The sequence below is a fragment of the Peromyscus leucopus genome, chromosome 12 (genome assembly GCF_004664715.2).
Source record: "Peromyscus leucopus breed LL Stock chromosome 12, UCI_PerLeu_2.1, whole genome shotgun sequence".
Classification (NCBI taxonomy): domain Eukaryota; kingdom Metazoa; phylum Chordata; class Mammalia; order Rodentia; family Cricetidae; genus Peromyscus; species Peromyscus leucopus.
In genome coordinates this window covers 37,544,541-37,566,508 of record NC_051073.1, presented here as the reverse complement: position 1 = coordinate 37,566,508, position 21,968 = coordinate 37,544,541, and the positions used below count along the sequence as shown (strand labels likewise).

Below are 21,968 nucleotides of genomic sequence, written 5' to 3'. Positions count from 1 at the left end.
TTTGCTCCTGAACAGCTGCCATGCCCTCTTGCTGGAGAGAGCTTCCCACCGGGTTATCCTCAGTGGGTGATCTCAGATAAACTGCTGGGAAGTCAAGCCCATTTCTATCCTGGGCCAGCTGACTTTATTATGCTTAGCAGTACAATATCATATTATATTTTATGCCATATTATAAATATATAAACATATACTATATGTGTATTTGCTCTATATTAAATACAATGTATTTATATGTCCCTCTCAAAAATATTCTTAATACAATTTTAATTGCAGTTCTGTACATAAAATTTCCCGACTTTCCATGTCCTTTTCCACCTCAGTTAGTTCAATTACTGCAATTCCTTTTCTTTTCAGTATTGTCTGGGGTGTTTTCTGTCTTGCAAGTCTATCAGGTGACCTGAAAACAGCTCAGAGCTCCCTATGCAGCAATAATTCAATAGTCTCTCTAGTTTTTTCTTTATTTAGATAACTAGGTTTGCACTGTGGGAATTCTGTATTTAGTGATTCCCAAGTTCCTCTTTTATAGAATCCCGAGTGGTGAATTATACCAAACAACATTGCTGTAATGGCCACACTAAAATCAAATGTTAACGTTTGGTAGGTCCAACCTTGTTATATATATATATATATTGGCATCTTAATAAAGGAAACGAGTCGGTTTTAATTTAAGTCTTCACTTCTCACTTCTATTTCATCCCATCCCAATGGCAGTTCCCTTAACTTCTGGAATGATGGAGACAGCATCAAGGTAGACAAATACCACCCATTATGACTCTTCTCCACTATTTTTATGAAGAAGTGACTAAGCACACATGTGAGAAGTCATTTCTGTACGGACTGTTGGAGGCTGCAAGCACATGAACATTCTGTGATCCAGTGCAATGTCTTGTCTAGAAGGAAAAGCTCTGATCCTCTGCTCCGGGCAGTATCTTTCCACACTCAGTTTCCTTCTTTAACTCATCCTACTAGGATCATCAACCTGTCTTTGAGGATTTTAAGTTCTAAATTTAAAATAATATTAGCATATGTTCCCCAAGAGGAAAATAAAAGGGGTCTTATTAAAAATCACGAAAGATCCCACGGTACGGTTATATGTTACATATAAAGACATATATAATATATCTTATTATAAAACTTATAAATAAGACATTAAAACTTAGGTTATAGTAAGTGGCCTCCAATTTTCCCCAATCCTGCATGTGTATCTATTTATATGACTGTGCTCTCTGATCAAGAGATAGAGTACTCCTTGTCATCGCATGGAATCTGGACTTCCTTTGGACTTGCTTTGACCAAGTTAACATGTGAGAACAGTGATGTGGGAACTCAGAGGCAAAACCTTGAGTGGCTGCACAGCACTTTCATCACTGGCTTAGAACACTGCTCACTACCACAGCTCAGGGTCAGTGCATGGGAGATAAAATGGAGTGGAGATGAACCAGCTGTCCTGAGATGTTCTAGAAAAGCCACCTGACAGTAACGCCATTTAAACCACCAGTGACTGTGGCTGAGAGGTGACCTTAGGCTAAACGAGCAAAAAATACCCCCAAGTGCTTACAGAGACAAGCCCAAATTGTAAAATTATGAATAAACTAATTAATTATTGTTTGAAGCCATTTGGTTTGGGGATGGTTTGTTTCATGGCAACAATACCTTAGATAGACAAAAATTCCTCAAAAGCCATTAGTTAAGTACAGAGACAATTAGATCGAGGTCACGAGTATCACTATGGGAACAATAAACTAATTGCCTCATGCTGGGCAAACTGTATTATGACATAAGCAAATCCTTTAAAGAGATTTATGGTCTTAATTCACACTTATAGCTTACCAATATAGAATACACAAGGTCTCAATGGCATTATGAAATATCATGTAGTACAAACAACCTCACATTTTATAAGACAAAAATGCAAAGTTAACATTCAATTTTTATCTAAACTTTCTCCAAATAATTCTAGCATTGGTAATACACAAACTTCAAATTATTTTCATGTTTAAAAACATGTAAGAGACATGTTATATCCACGTTACTATTTTTGCAAGGCCTTTATATACATCTTGTAAGGCCAACATTATGTGTCTGTTGGCTTCAGGAGAAAATCAGGTGTGGCAATAACTGGGCCTCTGTAAAAATAGGTCCTAAAACCCTGGATGCCCAAGATAGAAGGCCACCTCAGCACATCCTCAATTCTTATACATGCCCCAACAAAACTTTCTTGTACCTAGGTGTAAGGAAGTGGGGGAGAATCCCCCAAACTGTAATGAAGACCTCTAGAGGGAGATCTTTCTGGTAGGTGTGTCTGGCTCATGGTGAAGGTCTTCTCCCCTACTCATCTTCTGAGAATGCCAGAACAAACTCTTAACCATCCGATGCTGTCTAAGACTCAGCATTGACACAAACTGGACTGGAGAAGAGAGAATGCATTTCTGAGAAAGCAGGTGATCTTAACCACCATGTCTAAATATAATACATTATTGTATATTCTAGGCAGATATGTATGTTAGGCAGCACTGGTTCCTCCAGCTTGGTATTTATGTACTATGGAACCTTTGTTTTCAAGGCTGGGTGGCCCTGGAATTTCTAGCCGACAGAATACGGCAAAATTGATATTATGTTACTTCTTTTATTATTTTTAAAATATTATGGCTTCTGTTTTATCGACAGAGCCTCTTGTTGGCTTCGTTGAAGCTACCTGCCACATCATGGCAAGATTATGGGAAGAATACATGATTAGAGCTAGTGCAGAATTAAGGTATTCCATCCCACAAGCCCAAGTGACCATTTCCTGACAAGATCTACTTTCTTGGAGTCTAGCAATGGGTTCTGTTCGGCTGAGCTTCAAGTGTGCCCACTGCATCTTCTGTCCTCATTGCATCCCTGTGAGCATCCCCGAAGGAGCAAAGCCATACCTAGATTCCTGGCCTACAGTAACTGGAAAATAGTGAACGTTCTTGGTTTCAGTTTTATGATACTTTTTAATGATAATTTTTATAGACCAATAAATAACATATCTTGGAAATATACCGAACTAAAGTTTTTATTGGACAGAGAAGTTGAGCTGGTGCCTAACTAGAGCCTTTACTTCTACTCATTAGTGTTCATGGTATCTAAAGGAACACTTCATGATACCATAAGAGAAAAGTAAACACAAACCTAGCTACAAACCCTTCAATATACAATGATGGCCTTCCTGATTAATAGCAGCACAAAGATTGTGAGAATAACCAACCAATATCTGATTTAAGGCTCACCCCATGATATGAAACCATTCCTGGCACTGCTTCTGTTTCCAAGAACCTAAGACCAGATAGGCAGGGATTTGGAGAAAACCAAATAAATATAGTCCTGCTAAAGGAAAAATAAAAAACAATGAAATGACTCAGAATGACATTCTGCTATTACTGGTAGATCAGTTTTTCCTCAGGCATCATCAGAGAAGCTTCTTTCTGTAGTAGACAAGAACAAATACAGAGTCCCACAGCTGAACAATATGAAGGGTATGAGAGACCTTGGAACACTCAGTCCTAAATGGGATATCTCCTCTCAGGGCTCAGGGAACCCTACAGAAGAGGAGACAGAAAAATTGTAAAAGCCTGAGTTGATGGATGACATCAATGAAACAGTGTCTTCCATACACAACAGGACAGATGCACACATGAACTCACAGAGACTGTGGCAGCATGCACAGGGACTGTACAGGTTCAAGATAGCTGGGGTTCCAGCACTGAGTAGGGGAATTGGATATGAGCTCCAATCCATAAACAATAAGCTATCTCCAACGGACAACTGCTTGCCAAGGAAAAATTAGTTTTCTCCAATGGAGTCTCACTGGGCATATAAATCACACTTCAGTTTAGGCTCCATGCTAAAATAAACTCACTGGTATTATTATAGATTTTTTTGTCTCATATTGTTTTGTTTGTGATTTTTTTTATCTCTTTGATCTTTCACTTATATATTATAGTTTCCAATTATGTATTTTTATGGGTTATTTATGTATGTGTGTGTTTCTTATGCTTTTTCTTTTTTTATAGAAAAAGAAAGAAGGTAGGGAGTTGGATAGGTAGGAGGGGAATAGATCTGAGAGGAGATGGGGGAGGGGCAACTGATCAGCATAAATTATATGAAAAAGTTATTTTCAATAAAAGTGAAAATAAATAAATGGAAAAAACTTGTTGGCATGAGAGTCTTATTTTTTTATTGGTCTCAGTTTTTAAGAGAATATCATTCTTATTTCTCTCCATATAAATTATAGCCATCTTTCCCACTCATTTTAGAGCATTCCTTCAAAAATGAATCAAATTTCATTTCACCAAACACTTTAGCAATATCCAAATGAGAAGGAAAAATAATGAAAATATCTAAAAATTAGCTAGTTCTTATTTCACTTATATAAATTCAATACAAACTACATTATTCATGTAATTTTTCTTTAGCAATTTTGTGTTTCAATATATAAAGGCAGTTGCATATAATAATTCTATAATTTGATCTGACTTGTCAGGTAAATTATTCATCTAAAACAATGTAATGATAGTTTGTAAATCTTTTATACATTTGTTCTTTCTGATTTAATATTTTATATAAAACATGTGCATGATGTTGTATTATTTTAATTATGTTATACTTTAATGTACTCTCTAGTAAGAATTTTTCTAAATATATAATCTATATCTATCTACATATCTATATATCTATTTTGTGTGTGTGTGTGTGTGTGTGTGTGTGTGTATGTGTAAGTCAAAGGACAAACTGTGGGAGTCAGTTCTCTCCTTCCACCACGCTGGTTTTGGGACAGAACTCTGGTCATCAGACTTGACACAAAGTGTGTTTACCTGCTGAGCCATCTCACTGTCCTCTATTAAGATCTTTGCTGATAACAAAATATGTACAGACACCTAAAACAAATACTTAAAATATCCTCCCCTTTTTTTATACTATACTTAGGTATGTGTGTGGTAGGGAGAGTTAGAGGAAATCCCTTGGGTGTAGGTTCTCTCCTTCCAACATGTAGGCTTCAGGAAATCAAGCTCTGCTAGTAAAACTTGCAGCAGGCACAGTCTTGCTGGCCCACACGTAATTCTATGTTCTTGAATTTTTCATTTATTTTTAATTCAATATTTGTTTATTTAGCAAATATTTTACAAATGACTAGTACAATAGGGCAGTTTGTAAGACTGACAAATTCCCATGTAACATAACAAATAAACACTAAATGGACCCACAAATAAGATGTAGAATGTTGAATTAGAGGCCAATAAAATTTACTTAAGGTTTATCAAATTGATGTATAGTCCTGTTTCTAATAACAAATGGACTGATTTGTGTGTGTTGTGTGTGTGTGTGTGTGTGTGTGTGTGTGTGTGTGTGTGTGAGAGAGAGAGAGAGAGAGAGAGAGAGAGGGAGATACAATAGATTAAATAAAGAATTGAAATAATTTTTTTCTTTGTTAAAATGAATTCATCCTGTTAAGTTTATGGCAATAATAAAGCATAGGGTAAGTATATTCTTCCAAGATATAGAGAAAATTAAGAATTTGGGTTTTTTTATTAAAAAGAAATATAAAAGAGGACATGTTATGGTTACAACTCAATATACCGTCAAGAATTAAATTTAATTTTAATTATTAATTTTCAGTTAACTGAAAATCATAAGTATTTTTCCATTACATAAGGCACTGAATGTGAAATTGCTTTTGTGTCATAGTGCGTTTTGAGATTGAGCAATGAGACATATTCTCAAACATCGGAAATACACAAAGACTAAATTCATTTCTACCTAATAGAATTGTTCCCATGCTTGATTATTGTTAGATGTCTGGTCCTTGTCTATACTCTTTAATATCTAATACTTCCTTTAATCCGGGGAGATAGTGATTGTTGTTATCAGCCCATTATATAGGTAAGTAAACCGGCTATCTAAAAGACGGCTAAATTAATGAAAGTCACAGAGGAAGTTAGTGGGAATGTTGTGCCTCAAACACTGATTTGGTCTGAGTCCCTCCCACTCACACGTCATATTATTTATGGAAAAAAAATCTTATCTTTTATCATGTCATTTGATTTATAGAGTCATGAAGTTTATGATTCAAAGTCATTGACAGGTCTGTCTACTCGTTATTAAACGTAGTTTAAAAACCACACCAATATGTCCTCTACCATAAATTACTTAAGTTGGTCAAATCAGAGCATGGGAACAATTATACTAGGTTCAAAATGAATGTAGTGTTCACGCAGTTGTAATATCTGAGAATATAACTCATTGCCCAATGTCAAAACACAAACCTGCCTCTGTGCAAGAGCTTTTAATTTAAACATGGAGGACATGTACTATAATTATTGGTTTCTTCTTGTAAAAGGTGATCCATGAGACCACATTTGTAATGCTTTCTACTTTTCATATTGTCATACTCCAAGAAAGTGCAATATTAATACAACTCTAATATGTAATAACGGGCCTAAGAGTTTGAGATCTCTGAAAATAAATGAACTCCATAATAGAAAGAAGAGGTGAGTGGTGGCAGTTTAGGGGGTGGGGGCTAGGACATTAAGACAGGATTAAAGTCAAGCTTTTGGTTTGTACAGCACAAAGGGCAGAAAGTCCTTGAATATTATTCAGAATGAGTTAGTATTGGGGCACTCACTTCTCATATCCTTTTATTGTCCTTTCAACTTTCTTTTCCCTGCTTGCAGCTGACTGCTGAGAAACTGGCATTTAAAACTTCTGACTTTCTTCAGGAACAGAAAAACATAGTGACACTAAGCTGGAAGAGGAGGCTGATAGCAGAGGCAATAATGAGTTTTGTATAGATAAAGGGATAGAATGTGAATGACAGGAAGATATTGCATTGTCAGTGTGACTAGGGAAAGAAGGAAGGTCAGGTTTAAGAAGGATGCCCTATGGGCTTAGACATACAAGAATGATATTTTTCAATGGAATAATATTTCAAAATTACAGAAATTCTATTCAGAAAGGCTTTCTCATAATGTGTTCTGTCCTAAAAAAGAGGTAGCCTTTCACTGACCTTTTCCAGACCCTGAATTAAATCTCAGTTTACCAGAGTTTTTCATTATCTCAAGATATGTGTACAGTAATGATTCAACCTTAATCTACCTTGGCTTTTTAGCCTGGGATTTCTGTTTTACAGGCTTCTACCCATAGTATTTTATTTTATGATGCAAAAAACTCAAAGGAGTTAGACGATCAGATTGTCTCCTATGTATCGGAGCTGCTCACTTCATTTAAATGGAAATGTGGAAATTCAGGTCTGTATTGATGAACAAAGAATAGATGCCTCTAGTAAGTAAAGGAGTGATATAAAAACTGTCTTAGAAGACTTATAAAACAGTAAAATTTACAGTGATGACAGAGTATGTTAAATATCTACACACACACACACACACACACACACACACATACACATACACACACACACACATTCATACAGGCTGTTTAAGTTTTTCACTGCATAATATTTGATTATGAACTTGAAAATCCAAGGACAGTGGTTGTGGATGACAGGTGGAAAACACACATCTCCAATCAGCATAAAGAATTCCTATGAAAGAAGTAATTAGCATATTGTCTTCCATAAGTATCAGCCACCTAGTAAACATGACTCAGTCAATGAATTAAGTAATGCTGTGGGTCAAGTGCAATGTCATTTTTCATGTTCTTTTGTCTTTTTCTGAGAACATCAATGCTTCCATGTTTACATTCCTTTGTTGTAACTTGGTTAAGAAACATTTAATGGTCTTGTGTCTACCAGTGAGGAACATGGAAATGATTCATGGCTATTTCTTTGCCAAAAATGCATACAGGTCTTGTAGATTCCTCAATAATGAATTGTGAGAGTGTGTGCTGTGCCCATACCATCAGTGCCTTCATCTAGCCTGCATGTCATTCACCTGACACTTGTCAGGATATAGTACTTGACCTTTGCCATCTCCCAATCCAATCTATATCTTTCCAACATCTTTACTCAGCAACCTATGTAATTTAGCTTACATTTCCATAAAAGTTGTCTTGTGAACTCTGGTACAGTAGAAATGGGAAACAATAGGTGTGTGTGTGTGTGTGTGTGTGTGTGTGTGTGTGTGTGTGTGTGCGTGCACATGCACAGAGGAATAGGATTGGATTAAATTATGGAAACTTATTACTTAAGATTTAGTAAATGTGTATACACACACACATTTCTCATAATTGAAATCATGCTAAGATTTAGAAAAAAGTTCGATATTGTATTGCACATTCACCTGCCATCATTCAGGATAATGGCAGAGTCTCAGAGTCTCTCTGGCCATCTCATGGCCCTTCTATGTCTTGTCCCTGTTCTTTTTCTCTGAAACATTTCACAGAAGTGAGAGAACTCTCTCCTCCAAAGCAAATCATACAAACTAAGTTTATTGTTTGTATATTCCTTTGTCTCTCTATGTCTCTATGTAGGAGTTGGACATGTGTAAATTCTTTGTTCTGTCTTACCTGAGAGTACATTATTAGCCTCCCCCCCCACACACACCATTTCAAGGACTTCTGCCTCAAATCCAGAAGGAAGGAAAGCTACAAATTGAGGTAAGCAGACAATCATTGTGAGATTCCCCTTTTAGTCTCTTATGTTAGATCATACTTTTTGTCTGGAAACATTACCATACAGTATGCATTGTTACTATCCAAAGCTAGTGTAAACATATATCCAATGTTATACATGGATAACATTCCCTGTGTCTTGTAGCCTTTGTATCTGAAAGTTCTCATACCATGATAAACTTTAATTAAATGCTGTGTTGTGCATTTCTGTATGTAATCTATCTTTTTTTATGGGAGTTGGCCATGACCATTACCATAGAGAAGGAAAAGTACTATACTTTTCTTGATCCTACATTTAATGGTGCTTTCTCCACACTGCTTCCACAAGCCATGACCACACCTATCTACCCATGCTTCCCACACATGATCAGTTTTATAAATATGGTATAAAGGGTTCATTAGTACTGAGTAGGGACACAAAAGGGAACATTAAGTTGTAGCAGTATGGTCTCACAAAGCACTTAGTTTTATTTTTCTACAGGCAAATAGTAAAGAGATCTTTACCAACATATTGTGTGGAAGCTGAGGATAAACAAAGATGGGGATTTGGAGGGTAAAAATGAGGAGGACAGGAGAGGGACATAGAGAAGTAACTATAAATTTAAATGCTCCATGTTTGTTTGCCACATGAGAAGTTCAGATAAAGCAGGTTGAATATGGTATTAAGAAAATCTTTTTAGTAGTTATTGTATCTGTTATACTTTTGAGAGGAAAAGGATGGTATGAAGTAATCTTTTTGTACACTGTGGAGATATGTCACTCAGATTGGTTTAATAAAAAACTGAATGACCTATATCTAGTCAGAATTTTGGGGGCAGAGAGGATGCTGGGAAGAAAAAGGGTGGAGTCATCAACTAGATGGAGAGGGAGCAAGACACACAGGAGGGCACGTAAATGTCACAAGTCATGTGGTAACATGTAGATGAATACAAGTGGTTAATTTAAGTTATAGAAGCTAGTTAGAAACAAGCCTAAGCTACCAGCCAAGCTTTCATAAAATAACTCTCTGTGTGGTTATTTGGGAGCAGACAGGTGGGACAAAAACCCCACCTACAAATGGTGAGCAACATCTGGCCACATATATCCACATAAAACCTGAGTAAGTTTAAAGATGTTTCCAAACACACAAAAATGGAGCCAAATGTGGCTTCCTAGTCCTGCCGTCTCTCATGGTGGCTATGGTACAGAGATGCTTCTCCCAGTACTGCCTATGTGTGGGCTTCAGCTGCCAGCACACCATGAGCTAAGCTGTACCAAGGTTTAAGGTTTTGCTCATGCAGACAAAAAAGGTTACAGATGTAAGGCAGGTTCAGATGGAAAAATTTCTGAACAGGTTACAGTATGTTTAACAATGTGCATAGGCTTAAGGAAAAAAAAAGAAAAAGGATATAGACAGTCTTAAAAGTAAAAAGTTTAAAAATAATAAAGTCTTTTAAAAAAGGAGTAAAACAACAACAATAAGAATAAGCCACCTAAAGATGGGATACACAAAGGGAGTCTGGATCCTGTGTGTTTTTTTGAAGTTTAATTTTTTATTCCTGATGAAACATTGACAGCTGCTGAGAGGCTTTAGATTATTGAAACTGATAAATTAAACTATCCTACATATTTTAAAAACATCAACCTTGAAATGAAAGTAAAAAAATGTTTGGATGCAGAAGAGGTTATGCTTTTGTTACCACAGAAAATGAAAGGCTGTGGGTTGACTCAAGGTTAAGGTGGATCAGATTTGTTTGGGGGAGACCCCATGTAAATCTGGACTACAGACATAAAGAAATAAACCTATGGTGATATTTTATTTGTACTGAAATGTGATTTTAATTTTATGTTAATAAATAAAGTTGCCCTGGGGTCAGAGCTATTAGAGCCATAGCAAGAGTGTGTGGTGGTTAGAAGAGCTAGGTAGATTTCTGTGTGTTCAGGGATACAGCCAGCACTGGAGACATATGCCTTTAAGACCTGGAGGGCGGTACTTACAGGCAGTGATGAGGCAGTCATGTGGTTTGGTTTACAACCAATGAGAAGGCAGAACAGAAAGACTATTTAAACACAGAAAAACAGGAAGTAGCTCTCTCTCAGGGAAGTTAGGAGCACTGCAGGAGGTAAGATTTTATCTCTGAGCTCTGACCTCTCGGCTTTCTCTTTTACATTGGCTCTGTGTTTCTTATTTTAATAAGACGATTGGTTACATCTACATAAACCCAAAAAACTACAAGACAGATGACATATATTTACCTGCTCAAACAAAACAAAAAATCTTTTTTGGCTGGCTTGTGTAAAATGCAAAGTATGTACTTGTATTAATCAGATATGCATGTTACCTTTGAAAGTTTATATGTTTTCAGAGCAAGGGACCAGATACCAATGGCCCAGGTGATCCAGCCTCTCAGAATGCCTCTGTTGCAGTTTCCTCAGATTTCTACATCCAGAATAGTTTCAAGGCTGCTAACTGAGATGGTCCAGCCTCACAGACTATCTAGCCAGGACTTAGCCATTATCCTAATTTTTTCAGGGTCTCTTAAAGATTCGAACTCCCACAGACAAACAGGAAGCAGTCTAAAGAACACAATGCCCACATTCCAAAGAGACAGGATGCATGGTTTTTGTTCATTCAATGGGTTATGGATGTTTATCATTGTTTAGGGGGGTATATAGAAATATAATATAGGACAAAACAACAACTATTAAATTCAAATACTTTGTATTGGTGTGGATTTTGGTATACTAATACAAATTTAAAGTTATTTTTGTTATACTAAATATATGTTTCTATTATTATTTGGGATATTGTACTTATGGATAATTAAGAAATGCAGGTTAGTAGTTAGTCATTTATAACAATAAAACTTGTAGTTCTATTAGGTATGTTTTCAAGGTTAAACAGATGTATTTAGATAAGATAGGTAGTCTTTAAACACTTCAAAGACCTATAGAATATGACATTTAAAATGTTTTGTTAACATTGAGTTTTTCATGACAATGAGACACATCTGCTCCTGGCAGCACAAATCTACTTTATGAAAGGATAATGGACATCAAGGAAACTCCTTATGGAGTTTGCTTTCATTGTGGCAAGGTTAGTCACTGGGTGAGAAACTGCTTTTGCCTTGACAGTTGACATATGCTGTACAAACTGGGCAAGCAGAAGACAAAAGAAAAAGTGTTGAACTTTGCCAAAATAAGGTCTGACAGCCCTTCAAAATTCTTGATTCATAGAAAAGTCTTCCAGACATTCTACAGGACTGCTGCGGGCCGCAGGAATATATCATAAGAACTCAGCTGGTTATGGCAAAGTCACTACCTGGAGGAATCAGGGAATTCCTCCAGAGGAAGCCAAATCCCAAGGAGTTTTTGGTGTTACTTGGCTTGTTATATATCAGCTGTATTCTGTTATGAAAATCATGTGTGCCTTCATAGATTTCCCAATTGACTTTTTCCAAAGAAATGCTAACAGTGTGGACTGATCACTCTCTGGACATACACATTCCAGGTATGTGTATGAAGCTGGAGAACAGCTTCAGGAAAGGCTTTCCCTGGAATCAGATATCTCCCTTGGCTACTTTCAAGGACTAGCAGTAATAACACTCCACATGCAAGTCTCCTGACTTAAGATAAATTCCACAAGGAGACACCACCTAGGTCAGGTGGACGTTAAGTAATAGCTTTACACAATTCAGCTTGGATCCTCCTTTCTTACAGTATTACCAACTTTATAGACTGCTAACGCCTTACCTAACCACTTCTAGGAATATTTAGATAACCTTCTGCGCTGACAGCTATGCTCAGCCAGAACTCCAGTTCAAGCCTCCCTGTAATTATCATTAGCAGCATCTGGCCAGGTCCATCCCCAGATGGAGGAAAGTACTTTATCAGAGATACCTCTGTACTCTCTAAGAACAGACTTAAGCATCCAGGCTACCTGTTTGTGAAGGCCTGGTGGATGTGCCAATTAAGCCTTACTTCCTCTTTTCCCAAACCTTACCTCCAGTTCCAGATCTCCCTTTAACTATCACCAGAGGCATCTAGCTGTACACAGGTTGCCTAGCAACTGAGCACACTTTCCCCCACCCTGCAGAAAAAACGGCAGATAGCTTGGACAGATAGGAGTTACAGGAAAAAAGAAGACAGTTGTGTTTTCTCCCATTGACCTAGCAACTTATAGATTCTTAACACTTTCTACCAACCACGTTTAAGATTATAGTTGAGCACATAAGAGCCCTCTTCTTAGATATTACCTGAATTTAGCCTTTAGTTAATCCATTTTCCATTGGTCACTTCCCTTTGGAGTTGCAAGTGATAATTAATGGTTATTGCCTCCCTATGTGATTCTTATCACCCCTCTGTTGACCCTGGAAGCCTGGTTTTGCACTGCTAAGGGAATACTGCTTGTAAGTGTATATATACCAGGACTCCCAGGGCACGAGAGGACAGAGAAGAGAAAAGAGAATGGAAGAACTAGATGGGTAAGAACTTGAGAGGAACAAACTGAGATGGGGAAGAAGTAGATTGAAGGGCTACAAGAGAGTACTAGAGGAACAGATGGAAGAGGAGGAAGAGCCAGATGGGGAAGAACAAGATGAGGTAGAATGAGAAGAGGAGAGAGGAGATGGGAGAGGAGATGATATGGGAAGGAACAAGATGGATGAGAACCTAGAAGGGGCAGAACTAGATGAAGGAATTAAGATAGAATCTAGAGGGGATTGCAGACAAGTGTAAAGAAAAATCAGGCTAAAAATGACCTAAATATGAGAGCAGAATATAAGCTTGTAACTGACACAGAATAATAAAGTATATGGACTAAGGAGTTTCCTGTACATAGATTCATTTCTTCTCATTAAAGATTAATTATCAGCTGGTTGTAGATTCTTCCTGGACTCTGGGGAGGGGACTATTAAGGGGCTGGACCCCCATAGTCCCTGATACAGGACAAACAGGAAAGAAACTCCTAAACTTTGCCAAGACTAGGCAGGACAGTCCTTCAGAATTTCTGCTTCATAAAAGAGTCTGCCAGATATTCTAGGCCAATAGGCTGAAGGTGGATGACCCAACATTGCCGAGGAACCTTGGGTGACTGCCCAGGCAGCCAGATGTCTGTCATTTCTATAGTTTTGGAAGTGGCTTGCATTGCATTTTCCTGTTTACTCAGGTAATATATCCTTTTGGTGTCTTTGATGGAGTTAAGGACTAGGTAGTTATAGTTGTAGTCTTCATTAGTTATGATAAAAGATAAAATAGATACAAAGCTTTGGACTCATCAAGATAAAATAAATAATGGAGTATTTTCTCCAAATATGCCAAATACAATTGGACTGGACATCATAAATGTAATTCTTACCTGATAATCATTCTTATTGTTTATAGTTTTGTTAAGTTAGAGTTAAAATCTTTCCTTTTCATTTAGACAAAAAGGGAGAAACATTGTGGAATAATCTTTTTGTACACTGTGAAGATCTTTCACTTGGATTGGTTTAATAAAAAGCTGAATGGCCAATAGCTAGGCAGGACAGAGAGGATGCTGGGAAGAATAAGGACAGAGTTGCCAGCCAGATAGAGAGGAAGCAAGACATGTAGGAGACAGGTAAATGCCAGGAACCATGAGGCAACAGGTAGATGAATCAAAAAGGTTAATTTAAGCTATAAGAGCTGATTAGAAATAAAGTCTAAGCTATAAGCCAAGCTTTCATATTTACTAAGAACTCTCCATGTGACTATTTGGGAACAGACAGGCAGGACAGAAAAATCTGCCTACAAAAAGATATAGTTTGATTAGTACAAAGGAGTCCCAAACTGAAAGTTGAACTTTTTCACATCATTTGTATTTCAGACACGTGATTTTATGTCTCAATATAATGACTTCAGAGATTTAATTTATACACAGGAGACTATGATAGAAACAGTCTTCTACTCTATTTTGATAGTGCTAAATAAGGTGGCACTAAAGTGGACAGTGGGCAGAGGAGATGGCTCAGCAGGTGACAGAACACACTGTGCAGCAGAGCCTGAAGATCCGAGTTAATGCCCAAGGCCCCAACAAAAAGATAGATATGATGCTGCACATTTGTAATCTCAGCATCTCCATCAGCACGATGGGAGGTGGAAGCCGGAAACTAGTCTAGGGGCTGGAAGGGCACCTAACCTGGAGCACACAAGGTGGAAGAAACCCAGGAGAGTGGGCCTCAGTTAGGTGGAAGGAGTAAACCAGCTCCTGAAAGTTGTCCTCTGACCTCCATACACATGCTGTGGAACACACGCATGTGCACACACACATACACACACACACACCATGCACACACACACACAAACCATGCAGACACACAAATATTGGTGAAAATAATGACAGTAAATAAAAGATGTAAGAATTTAAAGTTGATAGCACTATTTCACATGGGACACAAGAGGAAATTTGAACGATGCTTAGAACTCCTTTAGCCTCTTCTAGATGTCTCCGCCTTTTAGAAGAACAAAAACCAAGCACGCACAATGAAACTAAATATAATACACACTTAAGTTATATGTTGGGTTTTGTAGTTGTTTATTCAACAGAAGATAACAAAGGTTTCAATTCTTTTCTAAGCCTTTCATCTTTCTAATAGAGAAGTCTCTTCTGATGAGAGCAGAGATGTGCAATGTAAGACCCTTATGCCAATTTTCAAAGGGACATCTGGCCATGGAGGGAACCTGATGACCCAATGTGTTTGAGGAATGGAGTGCAGTTAGGAAAAGATCTTTCCTAATTGTCAATATTCCTGGGTGGTACTAGTATTCAATGACTCTGGAAAACAAGATTACCTCCAGCATATGTTATGCAATCACAGAGATAGAGCTCGGGTTTAAAAGAAGTTGTTGGTGGGTTTTATATATTATTGTAATCACCTTAAAACTTATAATTTTTTTAAACAAGGGATCTCCTGTTATCATTGTACATCTTACCTGGAGAGCTATGATGTGTAGAAGGGCTTTTAAAGAAGTACAGTATAATCAGTTGCTTTCTTATGGCTTTTGAGAAGACATAACATGCCCAAAGGACCATACCATGCACGCATAGGCTTGTTCTGCTTTCTCCAAAGGATTGCACACATACAGCATCTTCAGGAGACTAATACCTCCACAAGGGATGCAGTTTTGTTTCCCATTTTAAGTCCTTCTCCTATACCATCTGCTTTAAAGATACTTATATAGTTGTCTTGTATTTGTAGTTGTATATGTAGTTGTTTATATTTCCTATAAGTCAGTATGGTCATATGATTATAATTGATAGGCAAATCAATGTGTTGGAAATTTCTAGGTGATTGCCACAAAAGCAGACAAGTGGACAGAACTCTTTCTTCTTCCTCCTTTAGGCTGAAAGGCAGATGTGCTGGGAAGTGAACCTTGACCATGTAGAAGAGGACCTGCTAGGGGAAAGCACAGCAAGGGAAGACAGAACTCATCTCCTTGCAAGACCTGGTGAAGAAAAGCTCTTCTGCAAAACCCTGGGCTGCTTATCTTGCATCAAAGACTTAAAAGAGGAATTACTTTTTATTCCCAAGGCCCTTTGCATTAGCACCGTTTCTCCTAGCTAATGCATACCATAAATTCTTGTGGGGTGCTTCACTATAATTTTTTTAAAAGTAGAATAGCTGAATAATGAAAAGTTCTGAGTACTAGAGATTTGCACATAGGAAGCATTATTAATTTGCATTAAAATGATCTAAAACTATATTGAACCAAATTTTACCTTCAATGATTTTCAGAACGCTCTAAGTCTTGTGCAGCCTCAAGGTCATCTTTATGAACACTAATTATAGTATAAGTCTATAGATGCTGGGACTTGAGTAAATCTATAATAACCTCATGACAAACTCCTGAAATTGCATTTTCAAAATAAATTCCTGAGGCACTCTAATTTCTCTGTAATTTATCTTCATTATGAAACAGACTATAGAAGGTGAAAATAACTTTTGCAAATGTTCTCATTATTTGGGAACTGAATATGGACACATCTGCTTTTGAAGAAATAAGTAAAAAATAGAAAATACTTTTATACCTTAATATTTTCAAGTGATGAAACATGCTAAGAGTTAAAATACCATGTTGATGAACCAGTTGCAACGCTGTGAAGGAATCCTGTAGTTAAGAGCGTAGATTTTATGTTTACCTGCTCCGATAACTCTCTCAATGCGAATTCTTGAAGGATCAATCTCTTTTGCAAATTCATGGACTGCTAAGGATGGGTCTTCATAGGTGTCTGGATCGATGTATGTTTTAATTCCTGGGAAGCGCACTGCAAGAAAATATAAGATGGATTTAATTTAAGAGTATTTCAGTAGGCATCTATCTTGTGAATGTGTAAAGGTGGAGTGGCATACAGAGGTAGTTACTTATTAATTACTTAAATTTCTCTTTATTTTCCCTTCAGGTTGATGCCTGCACAAAAAGGAAAACAACTGAGAGCTCCTACAGTGTATAAATTCTCTCTCTTGCTCTGCTTCTTGGCTGCCACAAATTGAACAACTATTGACGCAGGGTCCTACCTCTAGGATATATTATCTTACCATAGGTCCACAGATTCAGAATCAGGTAGCCACAGACAGAATTCTATGAAATCCTGATCTAAAAATACATCCTTCCTACTTAAGAAATTTAATGTAAAGAAACAGGAACATTACTATGACTAGATTGGACCCTGTGGTTCAGAGGCTATGGGGATGGTTTATAAGTGGATCTGAAAAATTCTGGCCAAAAATTCTGGGTCTATAAGGAGAGCCTAATGGTAATTCTGGAGGGAGGTCAGAAGACCAGAATGCAGGCAGGAATGCCAAGAGTGAAGACCGTATTCATGGAGTTTCTTATAGGAAGAACTGTTTGGAAATCTGAGTAGAGGACCTTCATGTTACACTGTGCAACTTTTCTTCATGTCCCAGGGGAAGACTGAAATGAGAGGTCACCAAAGGCAAATTTGGTGGAGGAAATTTCAAAGCAGTCCAAGAAGGTTTTGACACAGTTGTGCTGGCTACTTTTAGCCATATTTATGGTGAGAACTGTGATTTAAAAAATAGAATAAAAAGGTTTAGAAGACAATAACCTCACAGTTTGGTCAGAAAGAATTAAGTTTAAAGTTAAAGACAAGAGAGTGTGACTGTTAAAGAGATTAGAGCCATTAAAAGAAAGCTTTGGACTTGGCTTTGGAAAATTAAGGTGTGCCTTGAGCATTTCAGGACTGAGCAGGATTCTACCCATGTTAGATTCAAGAGTATAAGTTCATACACTTACTTGAAAGATATTTCCTGCCGGGCGGTGGTGGCATACATCTTTAATCCCAGCACTCAGGAGACAGAGCCAGGCGGATCTCTGTGAGTTCGAGGCCAGACTGGGCTACCAAGTGAGTTCCAGGAAAGGCTCAAAGCTACACAGAGAAACCCTGTCTCAAGGAAAAAAAAAAAAAAAAGAAATATATTTCCTAAGAGGCGAGATCTATTGGTGTAAACTGTTCACCTAGGATAATCTGGGTAGTTAGTTATTTCCTTAAGATTTATTTCACTTTTCTTAGTCATCTTGACCCTAAGAGGACTCTATACTCATGGTTCAGGCTGACAGAAGACCTTAGCATTATTTACTAATTTTAATTTTGTAATGATGAATGTAGAAGAATCATTAGTAAGGTCATAGAGACTCCCTCAACTTTCAAAGAAAGCCTAGAGATCCAGTCAATGTGTAGAAGATTTGGTATTACTGTGGTAATTGCTGATAGGATAATGTATAAAGCTATAATAACAAAGGTAAAGATGAAATAGAGATTCCAGGAAGCTAGAGATTCTGGGAATACAGAACACCTGTTGAGAAAGACTATAGACAATAGGCAGAACCAGTTCAAGAAAGTGGTCAAGTGTGCTAAAAACAGAGAGGATGCGATGCCCAAGTCCTTTGCAACTTATATCATTCTACAACATGACCTGAATCCTAGACACAAAGCTACATGATTTAATGTTTACTCTGTTATATTTGCTTTGTATTGTTCCAAACCTTATTTGGTATTCCATATTCTCAACTTTTGGAATGAGAGAATTTATTTTGTATCACTCTATCTGGTCTCTGTGACTCTGGACTCAAAGGAGATTTTGAACTTTTCAGCAATGCTGAGTTATTAAGACTTTAAAGACTGGGTTCTAGGAAAAAATGCATTTGATATTGAAAGATGCAGATGAAAAATTTCAGAATGAGCAGTAGAATGTTATGGTTTAAGGAGATATGTTTAGATGTGAAGTCGATGGAAGGTGGACTCATGATGGTTAATTTTGATTGACAGATAGATTGAGAAGTGCTTCAGGGATTAATAAAGGTCTTTGGGTGCATCTGAAATGATGTTCTAAGATAGTTATTAAGGGAGAAAACTTCCTCAAACCTTGGTGCAATAATCACATGGGCTAGGGTGTGGCATGGGTAAAGGAAGAGAGAGGGAAGCCCACAGCATAGGCAGTCTTTTCACAGCACACTCTGCCTCTTCTCTACCATGAGTTGAATGTCTCTGCTCTATCATACCCTCGATGTATGAGACCTCTGAGACCATGAACAAAAGAAAGCTTCAACCTAGGTGTGTTTGTCCACTATTTCATCACAGTGACACCAAAGTATCTATCACACAATAGAAAATAAGTGGATTATATTTGGTTTTGTTACATCTCAGAAATTCAAAGCCATACTAATTCACAATCAAGTAGGTTTTTAGTCTCACTTTCTTACAGGAAAATCTTAACCCCCCCCCAAAAAAAGGGAGCTTAGAAGAGGCAATAAGATGTTCATTATGTTCATTAGTACTGTAGTTTGCTTCATTAATTATTCTGTGTTCACTGCCTTCATTTATTACCTTTCACCTAGGACTTCTTAGTGCTTTGATAGGCACACATGAGAAAATTAGCATTGTAAAAAATAGTACCAAAAAAGAATACTGTCAGGTTTATGTAGACTTGACATTGATTCTGAAATTCTATGCTGTTCCTAACTTGTCACAGTTTAAATATGAGGAAAGAAGAGATAGTTTATACCTCAATGTTATATTTATATTTTCATAACTTCTATGTTATACTCACAACTTAATCATAGCTATAATCTTAAATTTAGCTCTAATTCTGCTAGAGAATTAGTGTCAGCTAATCAGATATATGGTCACGTTGAAATCATTAAAGACAAATAAAAATCCCATTACTAACTCACATGTAATTTTCACAAATAAGCTATTTCTTTAAATTTATAATGCATTCCTATACAATAGCTAGATAACAATGCTTCTTCTGTAAAAATGTGATATATGTAATATTGGAAAAACCTTGGCCAAATGAGTCCCGATTGTGACTATCAGGTTTACTAATTTAACTCATCCCAGATTTCTTAAACACTGGTTTCTTTTTCTTCACTTCCTTGGCGACTTCAGGTTATTTTCAATAGGTCTTGCTGAGCCCATCTGGTTTAGTTTATGCTAATCTGCTGCTTGGAAAGCAGATAATAAATACCTCAGAAGCACTGCTTCCCTGCGCACCTCAGTACAAAAGGCCCTGCAGTGAATCTTAAGGTTGCCCAGCATTAGTCATCCCACCAGGTGTCTGCATCCAGGTTTTTGCAATCTGTTTACAATGTTCTGAGGTCATCTCAGGCCAGGTCTCTCAGGCAGATGGTACTTAGACCACTTTTAAAAGTGATAGGTGCCTTAGAATTTCCCTAAACCATCTCAGAAATTTATAATATCTTACTTAAGTCTTTTCCTGTCTTGTGGGGTGATACAGATGGGAGGGGTGTTTAAAATTTTTTTTTGTTTAATTTAAAACAAAAGGGAGATTTAAATAGCTGAACAAGATGCTCCATATATTATCTCTATACTTTGCTTAATTAAAGAACATTGCTTTCTTGTTAATCCAGTGTCTCACAATAGAAAAACTGTCTTGACGAAGTAGTTTGCAATTTTGAGGTAAAGGTGGAGGTGGGTGTTTGGGAGGAGAAAAGGGCAATTATCAAACCAACTATAGTAGTAATTATAGCTTGCCAAGGAAGAGATCTTCAAATGAATATAACCTTGTAGTCAGCACGGGGCTTCATACATATTCTAAAAGTTAAAGAGCTGATATACTTTTATAGTGCTAATGAATTGTAAATTGCTTTGTTGTATGATTAAATGACAATCTCTAAAAAAAGGAATAAGGGTTCCTCAACACGTCTATATCTAATGCTGCACTATGTAAAACTGACTCATGTTCCAGGGCCACTGTGATGGTAAATAACTATATACAATTAGTCACCAGGTATTTTTAGTAAATTCAATTTGTTGGGTTCTCCCACAAGCATTGAAGGAAAGGTAATGTCATTTAATGAGAAGCAGGTGCAGTTTCCACCTTAAACCTGGAAGCTAGATGAAACCCTTAATGCCAGAAGGTTGGAAATGCATTTCTTGTTTGCTTGCTTTCAGGGGATCACAAATGTGAAGGGGGTTCTGAAGCTTGCAGGAGGATGCTCAACAGCGGCAGAGCAATGGCGGTACTTACGGTGGCCATTCTGTAAGTGTGTCCTCCTCTTCTCCTCTGATTTCATTTTGGCCTTTATGTACCATTGACACCTTACAAAAACAGTAAACAAAAGCTTATTTAAGAATTAGGTGATATAAGAATACAAAATAATTAGAGACCTGGAGAAATGGCTGAGTGGTGAAGAACACTTACTACTCTTCCAAAGGTCTTGAGTTGATCCCCTACATCAGAGGACTCGCAACTACTTGCACCTTCAGGTTTAGGACCTATAACACCCTCTTCTGGCCTCCATGGACACTTGAACTCCTATGCATATATCCTTCTACATATACATAATTTACAACTAAAAATAAAATGTAGCCTGGCAGTGGTGGCGCATGCCTTTAATCCCAGCACTCGGGAGGCAGAGCCAGGTGGATCTCTGTGAGTTCGAGGCCAGCCAGGTCTACAGATCAAGATCCAGGAAAGGCGCAAAGCTACACAGAGAAACCCTGTCTCGAAAAACCAAAAAAAAAATAATAAAAAATAAAAAATAAAATGTAAAAAGAACACAAAACAATTAGAATACACATCATCCCTAGACAAAGTTCTTGTCTCTCTTCATAAAGACCAGCTTAGAATATGTTCACAATGTGAAAATGCCCCATATAATGCTTTACATAAAAATTAGCACCAAAAAGCATGGTCAAATATACTGATTCAAAAGATAGGATTCATATAAAATATTTTACCATCAGCCATAAAATACTTCTCTTTTATATCTGACTTGTAATAATCACATTTTTTTAAAGCACCAAAAAAAAAAAAAGGTTTTGAGTCAGAATTTCAGAAATTTAGAAAATTAGCTTCTATTTTCAATGCCAGTTAGCATGGTGGCTTCTTTTTTAG

At 37.2% G+C, this 21,968-nt stretch overlaps 1 protein-coding gene across 1 annotated transcript in view; it reads right to left on the bottom strand.

Annotated features, from left to right (window-relative positions):
• Positions 1-21,968, bottom strand: part of Epha6 (EPH receptor A6) — a 951,985-nt gene that overhangs the window by 272,817 nt on the left and 657,200 nt on the right. The window contains 2 exon segments of the mRNA XM_028879452.2: positions 16,727-16,852; positions 21,099-21,169. Coding sequence (XP_028735285.1) covers positions 16,727-16,852; positions 21,099-21,169 — 197 coding nt within the window.